General features: G+C 36.3%; 11 protein-coding genes across 11 annotated transcripts; 8 read left to right on the top strand and 3 right to left on the bottom strand.

The window, feature by feature from the left end:
* Positions 1-837: 837 nt before the first annotated feature.
* Positions 838-2,136, top strand: FDP41_010069 (uncharacterized protein; the record flags this gene model as incomplete). Its single annotated transcript, XM_044700327.1, has 1 exon — positions 838-2,136. The coding sequence occupies one exon, from the start codon at positions 838-840 to the stop codon at positions 2,134-2,136; it is 1,299 nt and encodes a 432-aa protein (XP_044556562.1).
* A 338-nt stretch (positions 2,137-2,474) lies between these two features.
* On the top strand, positions 2,475-4,437 carry FDP41_010068 (uncharacterized protein; the record flags this gene model as incomplete). Its single annotated transcript, XM_044700326.1, has 2 exons — positions 2,475-2,488; positions 2,625-4,437. The coding sequence occupies 2 exons, from the start codon at positions 2,475-2,477 to the stop codon at positions 4,435-4,437; spliced, it is 1,827 nt and encodes a 608-aa protein (XP_044556561.1).
* A 601-nt stretch (positions 4,438-5,038) lies between these two features.
* On the top strand, positions 5,039-6,176 carry FDP41_010067 (uncharacterized protein; the record flags this gene model as incomplete). The annotated part of the gene is made up of 3 exons (XM_044700325.1): positions 5,039-5,164; positions 5,268-5,406; positions 5,518-6,176. The coding sequence occupies 3 exons, from the start codon at positions 5,039-5,041 to the stop codon at positions 6,174-6,176; spliced, it is 924 nt and encodes a 307-aa protein (XP_044556560.1).
* Positions 6,177-6,473: 297 nt separating this feature from the next.
* On the top strand, positions 6,474-7,863 carry FDP41_010066 (uncharacterized protein; the record flags this gene model as incomplete). Its single annotated transcript, XM_044700324.1, has 2 exons — positions 6,474-7,383; positions 7,445-7,863. 2 exons carry the CDS (start codon positions 6,474-6,476, stop codon positions 7,861-7,863), a joined length of 1,329 nt encoding a protein of 442 aa, XP_044556559.1.
* An 86-nt stretch (positions 7,864-7,949) lies between these two features.
* Positions 7,950-9,630, top strand: FDP41_010065 (uncharacterized protein; the record flags this gene model as incomplete). The annotated part of the gene is made up of 2 exons (XM_044700323.1): positions 7,950-8,358; positions 8,522-9,630. 2 exons carry the CDS (start codon positions 7,950-7,952, stop codon positions 9,628-9,630), a joined length of 1,518 nt encoding a protein of 505 aa, XP_044556558.1.
* Positions 9,631-9,664: 34 nt separating this feature from the next.
* Positions 9,665-11,262, bottom strand: FDP41_010064 (uncharacterized protein; the record flags this gene model as incomplete). The annotated part of the gene is made up of 3 exons (XM_044700322.1): positions 9,665-10,406; positions 10,456-10,947; positions 11,099-11,262. The coding sequence occupies 3 exons, from the start codon at positions 11,260-11,262 to the stop codon at positions 9,665-9,667; spliced, it is 1,398 nt and encodes a 465-aa protein (XP_044556557.1).
* Positions 11,263-11,548: 286 nt separating this feature from the next.
* On the top strand, positions 11,549-12,797 carry FDP41_010063 (uncharacterized protein; the record flags this gene model as incomplete). Its single annotated transcript, XM_044700321.1, has 2 exons — positions 11,549-11,689; positions 11,826-12,797. 2 exons carry the CDS (start codon positions 11,549-11,551, stop codon positions 12,795-12,797), a joined length of 1,113 nt encoding a protein of 370 aa, XP_044556556.1.
* Positions 12,798-14,331: 1,534 nt separating this feature from the next.
* FDP41_010062 (uncharacterized protein) lies at positions 14,332-15,274 on the top strand (the record flags this gene model as incomplete). The annotated part of the gene is made up of 3 exons (XM_044700320.1): positions 14,332-14,426; positions 14,529-14,617; positions 14,691-15,274. 3 exons carry the CDS (start codon positions 14,332-14,334, stop codon positions 15,272-15,274), a joined length of 768 nt encoding a protein of 255 aa, XP_044556555.1.
* Positions 15,275-15,390: 116 nt separating this feature from the next.
* Positions 15,391-20,547, bottom strand: FDP41_010061 (uncharacterized protein; the record flags this gene model as incomplete). Its single annotated transcript, XM_044700319.1, has 4 exons — positions 15,391-18,696; positions 18,744-18,872; positions 18,926-20,152; positions 20,326-20,547. 4 exons carry the CDS (start codon positions 20,545-20,547, stop codon positions 15,391-15,393), a joined length of 4,884 nt encoding a protein of 1,627 aa, XP_044556554.1.
* Positions 20,548-20,656: 109 nt separating this feature from the next.
* FDP41_010060 (uncharacterized protein) lies at positions 20,657-22,559 on the top strand (the record flags this gene model as incomplete). Its single annotated transcript, XM_044700318.1, has 2 exons — positions 20,657-20,813; positions 20,875-22,559. 2 exons carry the CDS (start codon positions 20,657-20,659, stop codon positions 22,557-22,559), a joined length of 1,842 nt encoding a protein of 613 aa, XP_044556553.1.
* A 56-nt stretch (positions 22,560-22,615) lies between these two features.
* FDP41_010059 (uncharacterized protein) lies at positions 22,616-23,449 on the bottom strand (the record flags this gene model as incomplete). The annotated part of the gene is made up of 1 exon (XM_044700316.1): positions 22,616-23,449. The coding sequence occupies one exon, from the start codon at positions 23,447-23,449 to the stop codon at positions 22,616-22,618; it is 834 nt and encodes a 277-aa protein (XP_044556552.1).
* Between the last annotated feature and the right edge of the window lie 183 nt (positions 23,450-23,632).

Raw genomic sequence — 23,632 nt, 5'->3', positions numbered from 1 at the left:
CGACCAACTGATGCTACACATTGGTAGTCTAAGGTTGCACCAAATGGATCAAAGTTTCTCAATGCGTGAACACAGCATGTTGGGTCACCATTGGTGAAAATAATGCAACCACTCAAGATATTAATACCCAAAGGTCTCACAAATGAAATGCCTTGTGTGGCGATAAATTTTAACAATTTTCCGGATGAGGGTTGTAAAGCTTGTATTCCTTGCTGAATATAATCACATATGAAAATAATATTTCTATTATTTGTAAATTCCTCTTTCAGGAAATTAGAATCATTCGAGTAAAGAATTGCCATTCCCTTTGGTTAAGCACATTCATTGCATTTCCAAAGAGTATACATATCATCATTGTTTTTGGTCAAACTCAATAATTTTCTTAAATCATATTTGTTAACCAGTCTTTGATCATCAAAGTTTACAAGCAAAGCGTCATTATAACATCCATCATAATCCTCTTCGATACACATATATAAAGGATACGGCACTTCAAGAGGCACATTGTACTTGTATTGTTTTGTATCCAAATCAAAGACATGAATCTGGTGATACCAGTAATCTGTAATGAGAATACAACGATTCTCATACGATATCTTGACATCAGTCGGCGTAAAGACGTCTTCATCTTCTGAATTCCGAGTTCATTAAAAAAGGCTTTTCCTTTCTAACACACCGAGTGTTCATCATTTTCAGTTTAAATTTTCTCATTATTTCATCCATGTAAATCAAGCTACTTTCATCGTCTTGCTCATTCCTTTGATCAACGAATTGTTGGCTTTCAAGTTGAAACTCTATCAAATCAAACAATCGGATTTTCAACATTTTTTTGAAAAAATGTCTGAAATTCTTCCTTCTTCTGTTTCTTCATCGATAAATGAGGAGCCTCGTTTCTATCATCATAATCATTCATCATCAACAATGAGGGAACAAAAACAGCATCCATCATCTGTTAATATAATTAATAAATATTATGGAGAAGGAGGGAATACGAATTCGGAGGAGGATGATCGGAAACAGCAACCATCACAAGAGATGGATGAATTGAATATGGAGGATCATCCGAACAATGAAAAGGAATTTTCCAGGAATTTATTTAATAATGACAATTTGAATTCCAATGTAGTTGGAGGAGAGGAAGACATCATTGAAAAATCTCAACAATTAATGAAATCGATAAAAAATGGGCAATACCAACAAGGATTTTCCGAAGTAAAAGCAATAGAACCATCCACAACTCATTCAACAACACAAGAAACAATAGAATCTTATACAGAGCCAAAAAGAGAAGTCGGATTTGACAGATTTAGTGTTGAATCAACAAAAAATATGGCAAGCAAAAAAAACAATATCGAACAGAAAAAGGGTCAAGAAAAATCAACCAAAGACTCTAGTCAAACACAAACATTGATTGACACTATATTTTCACCTTTTTATTGGATAATTGGAAGTAATCAAAATGTAAATAATGACAAAAAACAAAAACTACAAAATGCAAATGCCACCGAAAAGCCACAAACACAGGAATCAAAAGAAACATCAGGTGAACTAACAACCGGAGAGAAAGAAAAACCTACGGCTGTATTTCCCTCTAAAAAACCAGAAAGAACAGGTGACAGCTCCTCGTCAATTCTTTCAACAATATTCTCTACAAGCTTATTTTCCTCATCAGGAAACAAGAAACAGGACGAAAAAACAGAACCTAAAAGAGATGAATCCAAAAAAGAATCAAAACGAAAAACATCTGGTTCACCTTTAAAATGGATTGAACGATTTGGAGCTGATGCTGGAAAGGCCGCATCGAACGCTTTAAAAGATCCCCTTGAACGTTTAGCGTCCAGTCCTGTACTTGCCACTGGAGAAGTTATTGTGGTTCATTCGCTAGATTTTGATAATATTGATTTTAGAAGGATTTTCAAGTATTTCCTTTTCATGGTCTTCACTTGGAGGTTTAGTCACACATTCTTTGGAACCCTTCTTCCAGCACTACTGGGCATTCGAAGAAGAAATAGAGCAAGATCTATTGAACCACTTGGTCAAACTTATGTTCCAATTCAACACATCACCACAATTCCTTCCAAAACGAAAGGGGCTCCTTCTGTTACCTTCATTCCTCCTAACCATCACCATCACTAATCACCTCATCTTGAATGGTCGCCTATCTGGTTCTGTCCAATATTCACATGTTTTTGGCTCTATCGTGGCAACCATTCTCCTCATTAAGTGTGTTCTTCCTTGTCATATCAAATCTCAGAATCTTTTCGTCAACTCATTTCCTTTTTTATTGGAAAGAATAAATTGGATCATCACCAAAAACCATCGCAAAACATCCAAAAAAATTGTAAATTTGAACGACAATCTTGTGGAGGGTTGTTGTTGAAAGCGCCAAACAAGAACGTTCATCATCATCCCAATTATTCTTTCTGATTGTAAAATTATTATTATTCATAGTATTAATACCATCATCGGAATAGATGGCTTGCGTCGAGTAAGTGGCCGTTATGATGCCGTGAAAATCTTTGAACAAATCCGATGATATTATTTTCAAAAACTGATATCTCGGTTGGAACAACACTGCGAAATCTCTATAATTTTCTTCACTCCTTTTCATTCATCATCAATAGCATCATCATTGTAAAACAAGAAGATGGTTCCTATCAATCATCTCCATTCTTTGTTCGTTTTCCTCAACGAACAAAATTCCGTAGGGTCATCACGGTAAAGGTGAATGGCAAGAAAATTGAATGTCCAAATTGTGAGCTTGTTGTAGATCCTGATCACAACTATGCATACTTCAGTATTATTGTGGACAATAATAATCAGTCAGAAATATCAAGTCCTCAGATGTCATCATCACCTGTTATTGTCGGAGAGAACAAGACATTAGCAAATTTGGTTCCTACTGAAGAAGCTCAACTTGCTCTTGCTCAATACCGAAAGAAATCATTGCCTCCTTTACCAACCTCATTGAAAAAGAATGACATGAAACCACCCAGCGAACTTGTATTCGAAAAATCGAACAACACTCAAAACTCTCCAACGAAAAATACCGAAAATATGTCACAAATTAATTCGAATAATACAAGCGGAAATATTGGTATTCCCATACAGAATAATAATAATAGAGAACGACAAAACAATGTGGCCACAACAACAACAGTTAGTCCAACTGGAAGTCCTCCAAAATTATTACCTCCACTACCCAAAAAAACAATAGCACAAAATTTACTTATTAAGAATAATTTAGTACCTCCAGAAACTTTGAACTCACCAGAGGAGAACGAAGAACTGCGTCAGGAGGAACGAGAAATGATATTGAATGATTTGGAAAATCACGAAGACCCCGATGACGAAGAGAAAGAAATGTTTAAACTCTTCGAAGAAGAAACATCCGTTTCGTCACGATCTCGATCGAAAGCCATCATTACTCGTCCACGAGCAAGTAGCGGAGCAAAGAACCTTTCGAGAAGTCCAAAATTGCATATTACCAGCTCTAGTGGGTCTGACGAATCCGCCACCTATTATACATCAAGCCCAACCGGCTCCCCATCAAAAACTGGATATATGGATAAATGGCTCAAATCCATTGATAATGAAACACATCCTGAACATCGATTAAGGCCATCCAAAGAGTTTTTAGATACAATTCACTCATATATGTCTGATTTTCGATCGACCATAACTTTCACAGACGTCTCTGGACTCAATCCAGAGCCTATTAAGGGATATATCTTTGAATTTTCTCCCCATGACAAAATTGTTGTTAGTGATGTAGATGGAACCATCACCAAATCAGATTTGATGGGTCAAGTTTATAGTCGAATGGGAAAAGATTACACACACCCAGGAATTGCAAAACTTTTTCAATCTATTGCTGAAAATAATTACAAATTTATTTATCTGAGCGCTAGACCAATAACGATGGCGCAATTAACACGAGAATATATACAGTCCATCTATCAAGATGGATACAAAATGCCACTTGGTCCCACTATAACCTCCCCAAATAAGGCTTTCAATGCCCTTGCAAGAGAAGTTATTATCAGGAGACCAGAAACCTTTAAAATCAACTGTCTGACTACCATCGCAAGTTTATTCCCAACAGACTTTCCTTTTTATAGCGGCTTTGGAAATAGGCCAACTGATTGTATTTCTTATGTGAGTGTAAATATTGATCCAACCAAATGTTACAGAGTGAACAAGCAAGGTAAATTGCTGGTTCAAGCAACTAAGGTTACCTTTGCTTCTTATAATGAAATTGAATCGCAAATAATGAAACACTTTCCAAAGACAGTGAACAAACACCAACGATCACAAAGTGACACCTCCCATTACAAGCTCAATAATGGACAACTTGTGACCATGAATCTACCCAAGAAGAAAGATCTTGAGGTTCTGCGAGAGCAGTATTTAAACCCAGAAGAATTACAAATTTAACAAGACAAAAATGTAAAAATTTAAAAATTAAGCTTGCGTTTCGATATTCAAAGTTAGATGCATCCGAGATGATTCATCAAGGATATGAAAATGCTGTCATAATAATAATTTATTTTCTCACGTGAAATCTGTGATGCTTCAATTCGAATAGCATAAAAATAATGTTGTTGTCATCATCGGAACAACGGTTCTCTTGGAATTAAATTTTTATCTATTCTTTCGTTCTTCAGCCGCAGCCGTTGATTCACCGATCAATACCTTTGCAATCCAAAATAAAAAGGCTCCCACATGCAGAGCAATCAGGAACATCACAAAATAACCTAGAAAACCACCTCCGAGCAATTCAATCACACCCTTGTCCATCGCTTTTCAATATTTTTTATTCAAACATTCTATAAAAATTTTAATTTCTTTCCAAATGCAAAACAAGAAAACGAGAAAATGTTGTCTCGAATGTTTTGTAATCGAATTAATGGATGTAACCATAAAGAAGAATTCTTGACATCTCTTTGTTTGTTACTAGGATCGATATAAATGGTGCTCTTGAAAATTTCCATTTAAGAAACTATTGGATGTCGGAATCGAATTAAAAACAAAAAAAATGATCAAAGCAGGCCTTGGAAAGAGAATCTCTGCCCTTCCTACCACCATCTCTCACACTTTCAAATACACGTCGGCAGAGAATAAGAGTATTGAACTACGAGAATTTGGCTCTTTTGATGTAAAGGTAAATATCACAATGTTGGATGTTTTGTTAATGTCTTGTGATGATTTGCGGTTTCTTTGATTTGTTTGAATGATCATACAATGAATGAATTATGAAACAATAGGGAGCTGTTTTGGTTGAAGGCTTCCCTTCTGGTCAAACTTCGATCGCAACAGCTGCAGGATATATTGTAGAACAACTGGAATTGCCTTTGATCGGTGATGTGATCTCTGATGCGTTCCCTCCTGTTTGTTTGATCGAGAGTAAGTATTGTAAAAACCACTTTTTTATGGTTAGTGAGATTCAATTTCTCTATTTACACCACTATTCTTTTTGATTGGTGCCCATAATTTAAAAATTTCTTTTTTGAATAGATTACACTCCACAAAGCGGAATCAGAATTTATGGAAACAATAAGATTGTAGTTTTTTCAAGCGAATATGAATTGAAAGACCCTGGACTTTCTCATCAAATGGTCAATGCTGTTTTTGAGTTTGCGGAAAGGAACGGATGTAAGAGTGTTGTGAGCTTGGAGGCTATTCCAATGGATGAAAAAAAGAAGAGATTAATCTCTGGAGAAGATGTGGATGACATCGAAACTCCCATTCATCCACCAAGTCGTGAAGAACTTTTAAAGTTATTGACCTCAGTTGAAGAGCCTACAAAAGAAGATGACAGTATTTACTTTGTGACCAATAATCAAGAGCTTGCTGATACCCTTGTAAAATTTGGCCATTTCCCTATCAAGGAAAATATTGTGCTGACTGGTATTAGTGCGTTAGTACTGTCCAGAGCTCCCTACACTTCTTTGACTGTTACAGGATTATTTGCTCCAGTCTCGCTAAGACATGAATTGTTGTCAACACGACCAATTATTACAATTATTCATGCTATTGACAAACTTGTGGGTGAGGAATTGTTCATCAAGACAGATAAACTTGAAAAAACTGGAGCCGCTATTAGAAACAAGTTGAACGAAGTTTTGGAAAAACAAAGAGAGACCAAAGAGCCATATAATCCAATGTTTTTGTAATTAAATCTTTGTGTCACATAGATTCCTAATGTCCAACCAGTTTATTGATTTTTTCTCACTCTTCTGCCGTTTTTTCACACCGCAACTGCAGTTTCTGTTCATTGTGATGAATTCCCAGAACTCTGGAAAGGACAATAAATCAAGAACTTTGAAATCAATCATTTCCCGCCCAACAACTCCCGCCATCAAAATTCGTTACGAAATTGTGTTTAATTTTTTTAAAATCACTCTCCATCAAGAAAAAAGCAAGAACACACACCACCTCCTATCGATCACACCCATAAACACAATCCCATCATGAACCCCTATGAATATAACTCCAAAGAGAATACCGAACCACAACATTTCCATTTTCCAACGCTTCCTTCCAACAAGACAACAACAACTACATCCTCCTCCTCACTCCACAAACCCAGTGCCATTCCGAGAGTCAAGAAGACCCTATTGTTGGATCAACAGCCTTCTCAACCCGAACGAAAAGCTCTCAACAATATCAGCAATCAACCAAACCTCCTTCAAGCTTCATCCAATTCAATATCCAATTCAAAGATCATCAACATCATTCCGTCCTCTTCTTACTCTATTCAAGTAATTCCTCCCACATCTTCTCGACCATCGTCATGTAATCCAGACATGATGATGATGGAGGATGATCAAGAAGAACATCAAAATTCAACCAACTCTTCCGTGAATCCATCTCAAGCACCCACACAGGTTCCTATTGAGGACAAGACCACCGATGATGATAATGCCATGGCTAGTCCTTCTACAATGCCTTTAACCAACATGACCTCGATACCACAAGAAACCAAAAAGTCCTGGAAATTACAAGACTTTGAAATTGGAAATTATTTGGGTAAGGGAAAGTTTGGTCAGGTGTATCTGGCTCGTGAGAAGAGAACTAAATACATTGTTGCCCTCAAGGTACTCGATAAAGAACAATTAAAGAAGGAAGGAGTGGAGCATCAGTTGCGAAGAGAGATTGAAATTCAATCTCATCTCAGACATAGAAATATTCTGAGACTTTATGGATACTTTTATGACAGACAGAAGGTGTATTTAATTTTGGAATATGCAGCTGGTGGAGAATTGTATAAACAATTGCAAGAATGTAAACGATTTTCAGAACCTGAAGCTGCTCGATACATTTTGGGTTTAGCCAAAGCTTTGAAATATTGTCACGATAGAAATGTCATCCATAGAGACAGTAAGTTTTGCAACACACGCTTTTGACATTTGACTTATTCGAAAATAATCCACACAAATAGTCAAACCTGAAAATTTACTCATTGACTCAAATCATGAAGTGAAAATTGCTGATTTTGGTTGGAGTGTTCATGCTCCAACAACGAGAAGAACAACCTTATGTGGAACATTGGATTATCTTCCACCAGAGATGGTAGAAGGCAAAGAACATGATTCTACTGTTGATTTGTGGTGCCTGGGAGTTTTATGTTATGAATTTCTTGTTGGAGAACCACCCTTTATGGCACCCACACAAGAAGAAACCTTCAAACGTATCAAACATGTCGATCTGAAATTCCCTCCTTTTGTGTCCATGGATGCGCAGGATTTCGTCAGCAAATTGTTAGTGAAAGACACTCTTCAACGAATGACTCTCCCAGAATTATTGATTCATACATGGATCACCACTCATTGTCCAAGTCATCAAGACAATAAACTTTAATCCGCACTGTCAAATCTATCTGTTGTAATCTCGGGATAGATTTGAATTTTCACAACTTCCCCAAAGCGCCAGAACTCTCACAAAAAATGTCCCTTTTTGAGCCTGTGGCATCCTCTTCAGCCTCATCATCAAATGTTTCTGCTGCTTCCGAAATCACAACGGCGAACGCCACTTTGGATGATCATTCGAGTAATAACAACAACACAACACAACATAAAAACAAACAATCCTCATCAAAGGCTTCTACCAAAAGTAAATCTTCTTCAACGAATACGAAACAACAACAAGAAGAAACAAATCCATCCAGAAATGTTGCAACTCCTGTAAAGCCTAGCCCATCACTCTTATTCTTTGATGAGGTACTAAAAGCCATTCCTGGGAGTTTAATGCGAGGAATCGTTGAAAACACATTACAACCAAAGTCAAAATTTGATCCTTATGCTGCCGATGATGATGAAGTGGTGAATCAGTTTATAAAACATTGCCTTCGAGCAGGTAAGTATTCAAATTGTGAGAATGATAACGAATGGTGAGAATCATTATTGTATCTTTTCCATTGTATCATACTTCCAAATCGGAATGGTATTTCATGATTTCATAATTTTGGAAAAACGTTTTGTTGATCATTTATTTGCTTCTTGATGATACAATCGTTCAGGTTTGAACATTCTGAGAGATTCTATGGATACTTCTCTATTGAATGATTTATTTATTGTGTTTGCTTCAAAAATTGAAAACGCTCATTCTGCTCATTTCACAGGTATAAAAAGAGAACGAGTGATGGAATTGTGGTCAAAAAAAGGACTTGATGTTTTTCTTCAAAGTTCGCCTGTGGAGGTTTTACATCGATTTTGTGAATGTTTGAATTTTAGAGAGGACACAAACGATCGAGTCACTATCATCAATGCTTTGAAAGAGGAATTGCTTATTGATGGGTGTTTATGGTTGCTTCAGAATCAAAGAAGTAGTGACCTTAAAAACGCGCTTACAGCAATCAGAGACAAGTTTAACGAAATATTTTCTAATTATTCATTCTTTGAGGACGCATATTGCATTTGTTCATATTTTGATTCTTGTGCATTTGCACTTCTCATACTGTCATTGAGTTTTCCTCATTTGAGGCCTAAGTTAAAAGAATACATTTTAAATCCTAATAATGCATCATGTAAAGTTCTGACAAATTCTCGAGCTACTAAGACAGCAGAGTCTCTTAAAATCCCAGAAGTTGAAGAGACTGATTCTTCAAAAGAAAACAAATCTGCACTAGAGAACGGTTCAGCATCTATAGAAAAATCCACAACAACAATTCCTATTAGTAGCAGCACCAATGGAACGATCACTGCAACGGAAGAGAGTCATAAAAATAATGAAAAGTCTGTTGAAAATAATGAAACAAATGAGAAAGACAACAAGAACAACGACGAATCAACGAAACCAGCTAGGACGGAGCAAGATTCAAATGCTACACATACGGAGCATGATGCAGTGGGTGACGACATTGACGAAGAAGAAGAGGAAGAAGGAATTGAATTTCCATCTAGTGAAGGGAGACCCAAAATTGAATTTGGTGTCAGTGCCCATGATATTTACGTCAACTACACAGCCAAAGAAATTCATGACATGTGCAAATTCTTCAAGCTGAAACAAGCAGGAAACAGTAGGGACCGCTGTAAACGAATTGTAAAGTATCTCAGTGGTGAGGTGGAGACAAAGAAAAAGAGAAAGAGACAATCTAGTAGTTCAACTTCTCAAAAGAAGAAGAAATAGTTGAAAAGTGTGATTCATTAATGTTCAAATACATTTACAAATTTTGATGCTGCTCCACATGGTAGAAGTGATCATGTTTTGTTTTGTCAGTGGCGTCTGCTGTATGGAGGAACTCTACAAGTCTTTTGGATTTGGTTTGAACTTTGTAGGATCTTGTCACCATTTCCTTCTCAAATTTAGCATTGAAGGATGCGAAACTAAATGTCGAATCATTAATTAAATGATTTTCAAAAAGTGTAACTAGTTCGTCAACATCGCATAAAGCATTGTTGAATCCTTGGCCTTTAAATGGAGCCATAGCATGCATGGCATCTCCGCATATTGTGGTCATTTTGAATTTGTTGGAAGGAAGATGTGCAAGTTGCTTCGATTGGTGCAACAAACCTCCTCTAATAAGCTCTACAGGAGTATTGCTAATGAACAGAGGGAGTGGGTGGGACCATTTTGTGACTTTGGCAAGTGCTTGTTCTTTCAGTTTCTCCTTACAAGTCAAAATAACATTTTGATATTCTTCCATTTCTGCAGTTCCAATTTTCAATGGATAGGTCAGTAACCACATGGATTGATTTTTGTTGAAGGGTTTGACGAATAATCTTGAGTGGCCATCCAACACTTGAAATACTGCATCTTTTGTTAACTTTCGTAAGCTGTCACTGTTCGTGACATCGGCTATTCCGTTAATCATGGCCACACCAAGATATTCAGCTTGTCCATATCCAAATCCTTCTCCGTATGCATTACGTGAACAATTTTGATCTTCATCTAGATACATTTCCCTGTAGGAACAAGATGAGAAATGTAAATTGAGGTAAATGAACATCTTACCTTCTCACTGCAGACATGAGTCCATCACAACCGATTAATACATCAAATTCACTTGTTGTTGTATTATTCTCAAATGTCACTAGAACCTTATTCTTTTCATAATCTTCTTTAAACGTCTGTAGACCCATATTCCAATAAACTTGACCTTTTTCTTCTTCATAGGCTTCTAACATGATTTTTCTTACTTCTTGTCTAGGAAGAGGAAAATTCATATCTTTTCGAATTTTCTTTACAATTCCTGACATGAGTTGCATTCCATTCTCTAAAGTCATGGAATATGTTTTGTTTGATTTGATCATACACTCTGCTCGTTGTTTCATCTTGTCATCAAGTCGTAATTTTTCCAAAACGGTTAAACCATTTCCTTGAATGGTCAAGGCATATCCTTGAGCTCGTGAATCAAAGGAAGGATCTTTTTCATAAATACATTCTTCAATGATATATTTGGAATTAATTTTTGGATTTTGATTTAATCTTCTCAATGCCAATCCTCTATTCATCAAATAATTGCAATAATTATAATAATTGTGTGTGAATGAATTCAAATCATGATATTATTTCCATAATGATATTATTGATTAATATTATTGAAATCAGTATTATTTCCATCATCATTCCGATCTAAATTTTCAAATCAACCTACAACGATAATCCTGCCACTCCAGATCCAACAATTGCGATTTTAATGACTTGTCTTTGATCCAATTTCGTTGTAAAGGCTTCCAATTCTCTATGCCGACAAGTCAAGCTGTTTTCATCATCATGAGAGTTCTTGAAAACCCTCTCCGCTTCTTGTTGAGAATTCATCTAATCTGAAGAGAGTCTCTCTCACAATCTTCTTTTTCAGAAATGCACAATTCAGAATTTCCGAATACAATAATTTCAATATTTTTGTAAAGAATTTCAAAAATACTATTTTAATACATTCCTGATGAACTTGATGATTCAAGGATGAAATGATAGGATCATGTCTGAAAATGAACGAAAGTTCATCATCCGCTTGGGTTATCTAATTTCATCATCATTATCATTGTTTTCCCTTTAAATTCCTTCATCAATACCACTTCTTGTAAAACATTACAACAAAAAAAATATGAGCAAAGCCTTGACCTTTCTCGGAACGAGTTCAGGTGTGCCAACGCCATTGCGGAATGTGAGCTCTTGTGGAGTGCAGTTGGAGAATGGAGAGGTTTATTTGATGGATTGTGGAGAAGGAACACAACATCAATTGCAGGTATGTTGGTAGTTTCTATTGAGTGGGGTGGAGGAACAAGATGATGATCTAATTGATCGGATGATTTACTTCAATGTTTGAAATCTTTGTTTCTCATCTATGGATTGGATGGTATTTTTCTAAATTTGATAATTAGAAAAGTATTTTGAAATCTGGTAAAATTTCAAGAATTTTCGTCACTCACTTGCATGGAGACCACTGCTATGGTTTACCTGGCTTGTTATGCACCTTGTCAGGCAATAATCCGGTCACTAGAACTGTCTTGCTAATCGTGGGTCCGTTAGGGCTCAAGAACTTTTTGAGACAAACACTTTCGTTGAGTGATGCCCATTTGAACTTTAGACTCGATATTCACGAGTTAGTACCTCCTGATACAGATGAAGAGGGTGTGAAAATTTATGATGAGGAGCAATGTCCTCCTCCTCTTTCTTGTGAATACGAGTCGAGCGAATCGACGACTGATAATGTTCCAAGAACAGCAGGTACCTTTATTTATTTGAACAAGGAAACTAATTCCTATCCTGTTTTTGATCTATCCAAAACCGACGCTCGATTAACAATACAGGCAGCCCCCATTTTGCATCGAGTATTTTGTGTAGGCTATGTTTTCACAGAGAATGATAAACCTGGAACTTTGGACATGGAGAAATGCAAACAACTAGGAGTTCCAAAAGGGCCCCTTCTTGGACAACTCAAGAATGGAAAAGAAGTTACATTAGAAAATGGTGTCACTGTGAAACCAGAAGACGTAGTTGGACCAACCATTAAGGGTAAAAAACTTGTCATGCTTGGAGATACTCATGATCCAAAAGGAATTTCACAAATTGCCATGAATTGTGACGTCATTGTTCATGAGAGTACTTTGGAGGATGGAATGCAAGAAATGTGTATCGATAGAGGTCATTCCACACCGAGCATGGCAGCCAAATTTGCGTTATCCCTTAATGCTCGAAGATTGATTCTTACTCATTTCTCTGCTCGATACGTCGAAGAAGGAAAAACTGATTTGCATGAAAATGAGGTTTCTGTTTCTCTTCTCAAACAGCAAGCGCAGGCTATTTTCCCTAATGTGGACTTGGCTTCCGATTTTGCGACATTCACCATTTAATTTCTCCATTCACATTCAAATGAAAAATCTTCAGCAAACCAATCTCACACAAGATGACCGTTGGAAAATGTGTTCCATGTTCATTCATATGTGCAAAGGTTCCTTGACTTTCCACCGTTTCACTAATTCACAATAAATTGAATGGAATTGCACTAATTACAGAACAAGGGGGTCTTGAGATTTTTGTGAGCGTATAATGGTAATGATTGTTAAGCATTTTGCTTCATGGAACGTAATAGAGGGGGGTTGGAGCGAAAAAGTGTAATTTCTGTTTCCTCCCCAAGCACATTGGAATGTCGAGTGCAATGAATTCTGATGCTTTGTACGATTGTGAATTTAAATCATACGATCATACAAAAACCAAACAAAGGACATTAAATATGAAGGCGTTGAAAGTCATGGGAATCACAATTCTTAATTCACTCACATGATATCAATGGTGGTAAAGAATCTCCTCGTCCTTATCGAGCTATTTTGGAGTATAAGGGGAAAAATTGGAATATATTGAATGAGCAATGGAGAAAACTGATAATAAGGCACACAACAAAAGAAAAATCACATCTTTTATGAAATTTCTTTCATCCTCCCCATCCAAACCAATTTATATTCACACCAGTGAACTATTATTCAATGATATCCAGTCATTTTCAAATGTATCTTTCCATCGTCGTCTGAATGTGCTGCATTTAGAACTTATTCATATGGAATGCATATTGAAATTGAAAAACGAGACTGGACACATCCAAGCATCAAATTCGTTCAGACCATTCTAGAAGAAGTATTTGGATATGAGTTAAATGATAACATAACCATGGTGGAAGAAGTTTGGGCGACCATAATAACCTTTGTTGGACTTGAGTCACTTTTCTTGTTTTTTAGGAAATTGGATAATGAATTCTTTTCAATGAATTTAAAGAAATTGGTGAAAGACAAAGACTTTGATTTAATTTTGCATGATATTTCAATTAAGACTGATTTTTAAATACCTTTAAATCAACCAGCACACTTTGACCAAAATCAACAAATCAAATCGAACACTTTTCTTTCAAGCTTTGTCAAATAACATGTATTATGAGTTGGGAGGAAATATGATTTGAACTTGAAATCGTCACTACAAGTACCGTAATATGTGTACACTAAAAGTTTAGTGAATTTCTGTGGAAAAGTTCATCATCATGGTCAATTTGTGTTGGCTTGAGATATTCAATAGAAATGAGAGTCAAGACATGGAAAATTTACTTGTCATGAAACTTGATATCATTCACTTTTCATTACAACAACATTGCTATTTTGAATTATTTCTAGGTACATTTGAAAATGAATGGCCAAATGGGAGTAAGTTCTGCTTTGTCACCACAGAGATTGGTCTCAAACACGTGAATTCAATGGGAATCATTGGATGATACTGTTCACAAAGATCTCTCGACATGCTTCTCTCAATCCTTATTCTGAAAAGAACATTATGATTCGCATTAATGGGCAAAGAATTAAATTTCATCACATTCAAATTTTTTTTTATTTTTAAAACAAAAAAATGTCCAAAGCTGCATCCTCCTCCTTTTTTAGAAGATCGTCCTTCAACAAACAAGAATGGGATCAGAAATTGAAGGAAGTAAAAATCAGTAGAAGGTAAGTCCAAAGATGTAGACATGTGTACTCTATAATTGTTAACAATCGTTAATAAATTTCAAACGGTTGATTCCGATGATGATGATGATGTTCTACAAAAAGTGAATTAAACGAAATTGTGTTAAATTATTTAATTGTAGAGGGATATGAAGAAGCTGCACAGATATTTCAACAAGAATCCAATCTCGACAGTAAGTTTGCAGTGCACATATTCATGATCATTAAATTATTGATTATTGTAACGACTCCTTCTCCTCCATATAGACAAGCCTTCTACTCTGTGTAGTATTAATGAACGAGTCGGAATTCGTAAAAAGATGATCAACGGAGATGTAGCAGGAGCCATTGAGCAAGTCAATGATTTAAATCCAAATATACTAGATTCTAATCCTAAATTGTACTTTAAACTTCAACAGCAACAATTAATAGAATTGATAAGAGATGGAAAAATTGATGAGGCTCTTCTCTTTGCTCAAGAAGAGCTAGCGCCATTGGTTGGAGAGAACACAGAATTTTTGCAAGAAATTGAAAAGACAATGAGTTTGTTGGCGTTTGAAAATAATGAACATAGCCCATTTGCAAACTTGTTGACGAATGGACAACGGCAAAAGACGGCTTCAGAGCTCAACTCGGCAATATTAAGCGCACAGCATGAAGAGACTGAACCACAACTACAAAAACTTTTACGAAAATTAATATTTGGACAAAATAGGTTACAAGAAAAGGTGTCCTATCCAAAAATTGTTGACATTTTGAAATCAGAGTTTGAACAAACAGAATCAGCATCTAATAGTCAGAATCTATCCTCCCAAGAGGACTCCTTGTCAGATGAGATGGAAGAAGATTAACTCGTATCTGAAATGTATCATATTATTGTAAATAATTTGAAAAATATCCTAAACTTGAAAATCTCAATGCTTCATCATTCAATAATTTATTTAAATGGCAATCATTGAAGCTTCTCTTACTTGGTGTTGATTACAGAGGTGGTGGGTCGGGTGGATGGATAATTTTCTCTTTGGACAGGGGTGTTTTTGGAGTTGCTTGGAACAATTTGGGATTGAGTCGACGACAATTTCAAAAGCTGTTTCTCATTGAAATATTTCACTTCTTGATCTTCTAAAGTTTTAGAGTAAATATGCTTCTTTTCTTTGTTGCAAACAACAGGATCATTTGTAAAAAGTATGGATTGAGCGAAATCTTTCTTCAGATCAATGTTGGGTTCATTGATGGCCGGAGCTTGTCTTAGGAAACCTTTGTAAATAAGAACATCATCTGCATAAATAATGACTTCCTCAACACCTCGTGAGGGTGTTTTGCTATAGTTCCAAATCTTGATATATGACACTGCTATTGGTTCCTCAAATATTATATACAAGTAATTTTCTTGCCCTGGCTCAATAGGAGCTAACCACATATGTCGATCATTCCATGTGTTATTGACACCATCAATGAGCTTGTCCGGAGTTCTAACATCGTCTTTGGATTTTTCCAAAATTGAGACACTGTACGGACTGGCATGAACATTGCTCGGTGCTAGTGGAATTTTTTCGTGTCTAGCATCATACAATTCAATTCCATTAAGTCCAATATAATATGGATCTCCATGAGAAGAGATCAAATGAAACTTGAACGTGTAAGCGCATGGTAACAATGCAGTTTGATAATCTTGTCGTGGTGCTTGTACACCTTGAGTCTGAGCCATTGCTTGAGCCTTTAAGATAGCTTGTTGAATGCCTTCATTCAAAAGAGAGCTGTTCCTCAATGGATTTCCTCGAGCGCTGTTATCTTTTGGTTTCTGTATTTCTGCTGGACTGGTTCTTCCACCATCTAACACGTCAGCAAATATTATTGTGTGACCAAAATCAAAACTTGTATTTCCTGGCGCTTTTTTCAAAATAAAGCAGCTATCTTCACCATCTAGTAAAGGTTTTCCATCAATAGCCAGAGATATCTTTTTCACTCCTCTAAACGTGTCTTCCAAATTCTTGTTGTAATTAAAAAATCGGATTCCTGAAATCTCAGTTGGTTGCCTTAAATCGATTTCGATATATGGTCGTTCTTTGTAAATTGTGACAGGAACCATCCACATGTGTCTATCATCTGTTGTAATGTTGCATCCATCAATTAGTTTGTCCAAGGTTCTGTAGTCTCCAGAATGCCCAGATACCTCATTCATGTCTCTAGGTTTGGCAGAGAGCTGCTCTGTTGAAAGCTTGATCAACTTTCCATCCTTCCCTAATACCTCAATACCTGTCAGACCAATATAAAACAAATCTCCCCAAGAAGTCTCAAGAGTGATTCTAATTTTTTGACCTCTTAAAAGACCGTTTGAACTTGTTTTATCAACTCTTGAATTTGTTTGGATGGCGCTTGTGAGAGGTCGTTCTGATGGATCTAAATTAGAAAAGTGTTCAATTGGGTTAAACGTGGTGGAATCCTCTGAATCTTTGCTGGCTGTTTTGGGTCTTTCATTGTTAGTAACATTAGGTTCAGGATCCAATAGGAAATTGCCGTACACTTCTTGGTCATACTTTTCAATCTTTTCTAAAACTTCAGTTTCTGTTGTGAACAGAATGCATTCCGAGCATGATTCTACTGATGATAAGGTACCTGCAGCTCTCTTAATTTCTCCCTTGAAAATCATTTTATCATCCAAATACATTTCAAGGTATCTGGCTCCTCTGTAAGAATGAATTCTAGATTTGTTATAATTCCAAAATCTTATCATGGAAAGAGTAGTTTTTTCATTAAGGGTTATATATATAAAATGATCCCCTCCTGGAGTAAAGGGGGTTAACCATTGATGAAGATCGTCACAAGTCATATTTACACCATCAAAAAGTTTGTCAACAGTTCTTGGATCATTAGAATATTCTGGAAGAGAATTAATATCAGAAGGGTTTGCTTTCACTTGAGAAAACACGTCATTAAGAGTAACAAGATTTCCATTCTTGTCGAAAATTTCAATGCCTGACAATCCCAGGTAGTGAGGATCGCCCCAACTTTCAAGAATATTGATTGTAATTTTTTGACCTGAAGGATAAATTGGGATAATAAAGTCTTCGTCCACTTCTTCAACAACATCGAAATCCTCTTTGGATTGTGTGGTAAGGTTAAGAGAAGGCAAATAAAATAAATCCTTATCTTCCAAAATATTCGATGAACTTCTCCGTTTTTCAATCTTCCAAATTGGTGGTTGAATTTCTGTTGGTTCTGAAATTAAGTTGGACTCTTCATCTCGTGGCTTCAGTCTTCCTAGGTGAGAATACTTAAATCTCATCAAGGAATCATAAGTTTCGTTTGAAATTGAAGATTTCTCCGTTACATTGCAACCTGAATTGTAAACAACTTGAGGCCTCTTTGGCCTGCTTTTTGATCTTGATTGATACCTTTTCGCCTGAGTTGGAATTTCAATCTTTTTAAGTGGTTCTAATGATTTTTCAGGAGCTAACTTTGGACTGTTGGTTTCGGTATTTACAGCTTTTGGATTATCTATCGATCCTCTTGATCTAGAAGTACGTATTGGTTGAGGAACTTCTTTAGGTGATGGTTCCTTAACCTCAACTTCTTCAGATTTTTCTGGCAGTACAATATCTTCCTTTTTTCTGGTTTTCTCCTTTGTATCGAGCTCTCTAAACCACACAGGAACTTTTTCAGGGTTTGTCATCTTAAGAGCGTCAGCAAGTACATTTCCTTTCGGTACTTTCTTTTCTGTCGAAGATGTATCCCGCGACAAAGAGAGCCAAATAGGTTCTTTTTGATCACTAGCACTTGTAATTGAGGGAAATGAATGTTCTTTCTGTTCTACGATTTGAGTTAAGTTGCTTTCTTTAGGGAGAATATTTAGGGGAGGAATTACAGGAGAGGCATTTTTGGTAACAGCTTCGATAGTGCTATCATTTTCGATTGAATCATTAAATTGTACCACGGTGTCGTCATCTTCCACTTCCAATGTGTATGATGTAGTTTCCGAACTTTCACTATCTGAAATAGAATCGTTGGTATTTAACTCTTGCGTTATTGCAGATTGAATATCGGCAGCTTTGGTTAATGGTTCATCCATCATTGGTTGAGGTATTTTCGTTGGTGGTTTAGGTTTGGGAGGAGCAAATAACGATCTCTTGGCTTGCATTTCTTCAGGTGACAACAATTGTACAGCAGTGGAGTAGTCAAAAATGTTGTTCCCACATCCTCGTTGAATGGTTCCCCTCCACAACTGCTCATTGTTTCGCAAAATTTCTATTTCTCGTACTCCTTTTACGCTTTCCTTAACTCTTTGTTAGAGATAATAAAACCACACAAACAATTACGTACGTTGATACTTTTGTTGAAATTCCAAAAGGTCATAGAGACGACAGGAAGTGTGACTGGAACGTCTATGACAATTTCTAGATAACTTAAGGTTGGTAAAGATGTTTGCCACATGTACTGATCGTTTGTAGTCTAGGTAGGATAATATTAAATACAAGTGGTTCACAAAAAACTGCAATACATACTTTTTTCTTTCCATTAAAAAGTCTCATAATATTTCCTTTCCCTCCCAATCCTCCCTTTACATTTACATGTTCTTCTGAAACCTCAATTTTTGTAGAATCGAAAGAATAAAGTTCAATTTCTGTCAATCCTACAGTACTAGAGTGACCCCAAGTGCTAATAACTCTTATACAATATTGATCCATTTCTAAGGTTGAACTTATATTGTCTGTTTTAAGAGAATCAGATTTGATTTTTGCTTCTTTTAGTAACTGAATAGGAGGTTGGTCATTTTCATCGTCAGACACATCAATTTCTAACTTTTTGTCTGTCTTCTCTAATTTCTCAAGAACCTTCAATAGGTATTTTTGTTTTTGTTGATCCAATTTTTTCAGCTTCTCTATTAATGTGTCCATTGTAGATATTGTTGAATCCGATTTCGAGGCTAACTCTGTATTGCTCATTGAACTTAAGCTTCGTCGAATTACTTCTATGTCATTTTTGTTAAGAGTCACTCTTGTTTTCTTTCTGAAAAGTATATCATCTTCAATATCATCACCATCATGATTTTCCTCCTCTCTGTCCTTTTCCTGTGCCTCGTTGGATTCATGAGAGTGTACATTAAATTCTTCATCTCTATCATCATCACCTTCGAACATTTGAGGTCGGATGGATTTAGCTCTGGAAGGAGCAATTCTCTCAATGTCACCATTTTCTTTCTTGATTTTAACCGTTCCTTGTTTCCACCCTCTTCTTGCATTTTCATCCATTCTGCTTTGATTTCTCTCCGCGTACCCAGAGGGTCTATTTTTCCTAATTCTAATTTTTGCTGTGGGTTCTGGAATATCGTCAGAGGGTGTCGGCTTAAAACTCTTTGCTTCTTTTTTCTTTTGACTATTGGCTCCACTCCAATTTAAACTAAATCCCTTCTCTCGCTCCTCAAGCTCTTTCTTTTGAGGGTCCTCCTCCAATCTCTTTTTTTCTCTATTCCGTAATTGCAATTTCGCTAGATATTCGCTATATTCCTTATTTGATGGAGCTTTTGTTGTTGAAAGAGGGAGGTTGTTATTAGATGGAATTTTGAAGACACCCATGGCAGGTGTAGAATAAGTACTAATTGTGTTCTTATTTAGTCCTGCTGTTGAATACATATTAATGTTGTTGTTGATGTTTGTGTTAAAGTTATTCGTGTTATTGCTGACAGCGTTTGATGAAGAAAGAGTTTGAATAGATTGTATGCTTGTTGTTGACTGCATATCCAATGATGTTTGAAACAATTAAGTATACAACAATAATGATGTGGATCATCATTGACGCGATCCAATGCATTATTCGATATAATCATACAAAATTACACCATTAAAATACATCATAGTAAATCATGTCTCGGAACAACAACACGACTATTCATGATTCAACCTACATCATTCAACGAAGGAATAGTAAACCCGCCAGTATTTCTTTTGACCTCCCACTTATTCCTCACTCTTCTCATGGCCTCTTCATCTTCATCCATCATCTGGATGAGATCATTCTCCATCAGAGCCGTTGGCGAAGTGCCGCCCGATGAAGAGGATAAATACGACCCTCCCGTTCCTGTTGTTGTTTGATCCTTAGGAGTCAACGGGTCCAGCACATGATTCATTTTTAAGGTTTTTGAAATTTGTAAAATACAACTCGAGAGAGTGTTGGACCGCCAAAAGCAAGTACAGTTTTTCTCTTCAAATAAAAAAAAAATATCGCGATCATCCGCAATGACCTCAGGGGAGGAATCCATTTCCATCGATCAACTCGATAGCTATCTTGAAATGTTCTATGAGCATGGCGACTTGACTCCGAAGGTCAAGGCATCGTACTACATCATGATGCTTTCGAAAAATCCAGTCAATTTGCAGTATTTGGTTTCGCATGGTAAGTGCCGTACTGAAGGACATGTAAAAACAAATATCAAATGATTATCATTCATGGGCAGAACAATTATTAAATCTTTTAGCACGAACTCTCCGAGAAGAAGGAAAGAAGAGCATGGACCTAATGATAAATATTCTCTATGTGTTTTACAGTTTTTCTCACTTCTCCCAATTTCATGAAATAATTACAAAATTCAAAGTTGGTGTTGTGGTTATGGAAGCCATTGCATACGAAGAAAAACGAAGAGAAAAATTAATCCAAAAGAAAGAGAAAAAAATAGAGGAGCAACGAAAAGTTGGAGAGACAATTACAAAGCAAGAAAACCTACTCTATGTTTGTTTTAGGATTTTGTTGAACTTGGCGGAAAATATTGGGATTGAAAGCAAAATGAAAAAAAGAGGTCTCATTTCTCACCTGGTAAATGCATTAGATGCTGAAAGTCCAGAATTGTTGTGTGTCTTGGTCACTTTCTTACGAAAATTGAGTGTCTTCCAGGAAAGTAGGTCTGAAATGCTTGAAGCTGGCTTGTTGCAAAAAATTTCATACCTCTTTCAATTTGAAAACGCAATTCTATTGAATGAGACGATCCGATTGCTGATAAACATGACGTTTGACTCCAATTCCAGAAAAGCCGTTCTGGCTGTCACACCAAAATTAGTAGAGCTATTAAGATTTCCTGACCACTTTGACTTTTGCATCAAACTGCTGTATCAATTCAGCCAAGAGGAAGAGTTTTCAAGCTATAGCTGCGCAACAGAGACGCTTCCATTCATCATACTGGAGTTTGTCATAGAATATCCTGGAACTAGGGTGGGAAAAGAGTTAATTGCACTGGCAATCAATCTTTCATGCATAGAGGGTGTTGCAACAAAAATGTGTCTCCATAACAAAGGCCTTTCTCGCCTTATGGATCGACTTGTACGAACGAGAGATCAAAACCTTGCCAAAATGGTGAGAAATATTTCACAACATCCTCAATTGGGACCTCAATTTAAACCATATGTGAACGATATTTTAGGAATGTGTTCAATTGCTGAAACTGATGATCTGTTGGTAGAATTGTTGGGAATACTTGGAAATATGAGTAATTCAAAATCCTTTTCATTTTCACAGAGCTTTAGGCAATACGATATTATCACATTTCTGTTCAATTTGCTAAAGAAAGGGACAAAAACAAAAACAACCATTGTCAATACCTTGACCAATGTACAAGGCGAAAAAGACGATGACATTTTGTTGGAAGCAATCATATTGTTGGGAAATGCCATATCGGATGAGGAAACTGCTGCTCTAATTGCCAAATCTCCGATTATTCTCACTCTATGCAACATTTTCATTGAAAAGCAAGAAGATGATGAAATTGTTCTGCAAACTATGTATGCCTTTTACAAAATGTTGCTGTTCAATGCAACTAGAGAAGGTTTAATGAGTCAACACCACATCATCAAGGTGATTATTGAATTATACCAAGATGAAAATGAAAAGATCGCATCAACAGCCGAAACAATGTTAGACATTATTTCGGAATGGGATGAGCAATGGACGGATATTATCAAACGCAAGAGGTACTTCCTGTACAACCACAAGTGGCTTGAAGAAGTTGCTAATTTACCATTACCACAAGAAATTGGACATGTTGATGAAGGAGTTCCAATTCAAGAGAGTGATGACCACGAGGATGAAACAGCACACATGGTTGACATGAGTGAAATCAGCGAAGATTTGGAGGTCGGCACTTTACACTGAGCCATTTTTTTATTGTAATTGATTTTTGTTGTTTTAAAACATTATTTATTTCTGCCTTACAATTTGGATGATCTTTGGGAGCTCTCAGGTTTTCTTTGTAAACTTTGCAAATATGTTCCAAGTGCTTTTTGTACTTCAGGAGATCCAACCCAATTTGATGCAAACTCAATATCAGATTTGGAAATTTCTGTCATCTTATCGTAAAGGGGTTTTCTAAGCACATACTTGGATGCACGTCTTGCCACTTGGTGAACCTTATTCCACTTTTTCACTTGATTAATAGCAGAATTTTTCATAATCTCCAAGTCTGTGTGAACTTCATCGACAAGTCCAATTTTGAGTGCTTCCTGAGCAGTATGCAACGTTCCCAATTGAATATGCATTTCACATTGACGTTTTCCAATCACTGTTTCGTAGGCATCACAAAACCAATTTGGTGGAACCAAACCAAATTTTGTTTCATTCAAACCAATCGAATAATCATTATGAATAATTCGATAATCACATGCCAAACTAAACAAGCATCCACCTGCAAAACATTGTCCATTAATCAATGAAATAGTGAATAATGGGCAAATATAAACTTTCAAGAAGAATTTTTGCAAAGTCGACCAAAACTCCTCAAACTTGACTTTAGGAACTTGGTACATGGATTTGAGATCCAAACCTGCTGTGAATATTTTAGGAACACCCGAGGTGAATATAATTGCATTCATGGCCTTATTTTTCTCCACCAACTCAATAGCATCAATGATACCTTGCATCATGGGTTGAGTCAAAGAATTTACAGGCTTACTACAAAATGAGATGATGGCATAATGATCGGTTGTGTTGTATTCGATGGAAATTAAACCATCCAAGAGGAAGGTTTTCTCGGAAGAAGAGGTCATACTGAGGGGTTCGGAGGGATCCAGCAACACACAATTAGGGTTGTATATTATTATATTTCAATACGAGAAAAAGAAACCAATGCTTGATCTTGTCTACTACTTTCTTGCCGTAACTAACGAATCCAAGTTTACAATTTAATAATAATAATGGCAACCACCAGAGAGAAAGCACAAGAGGTTGTT

The sequence above is a fragment of the Naegleria fowleri genome (genome assembly GCF_008403515.1).
Source record: "Naegleria fowleri strain ATCC 30894 chromosome Unknown tig74, whole genome shotgun sequence".
NCBI classification, from domain to species: Eukaryota; Heterolobosea; class Eutetramitea; order Acrasida; family Naegleriidae; genus Naegleria; species Naegleria fowleri.
The sequence above is the reverse complement of the archived record's forward strand: the minus strand, read 5'-3'. Positions and strand labels throughout refer to the sequence as shown.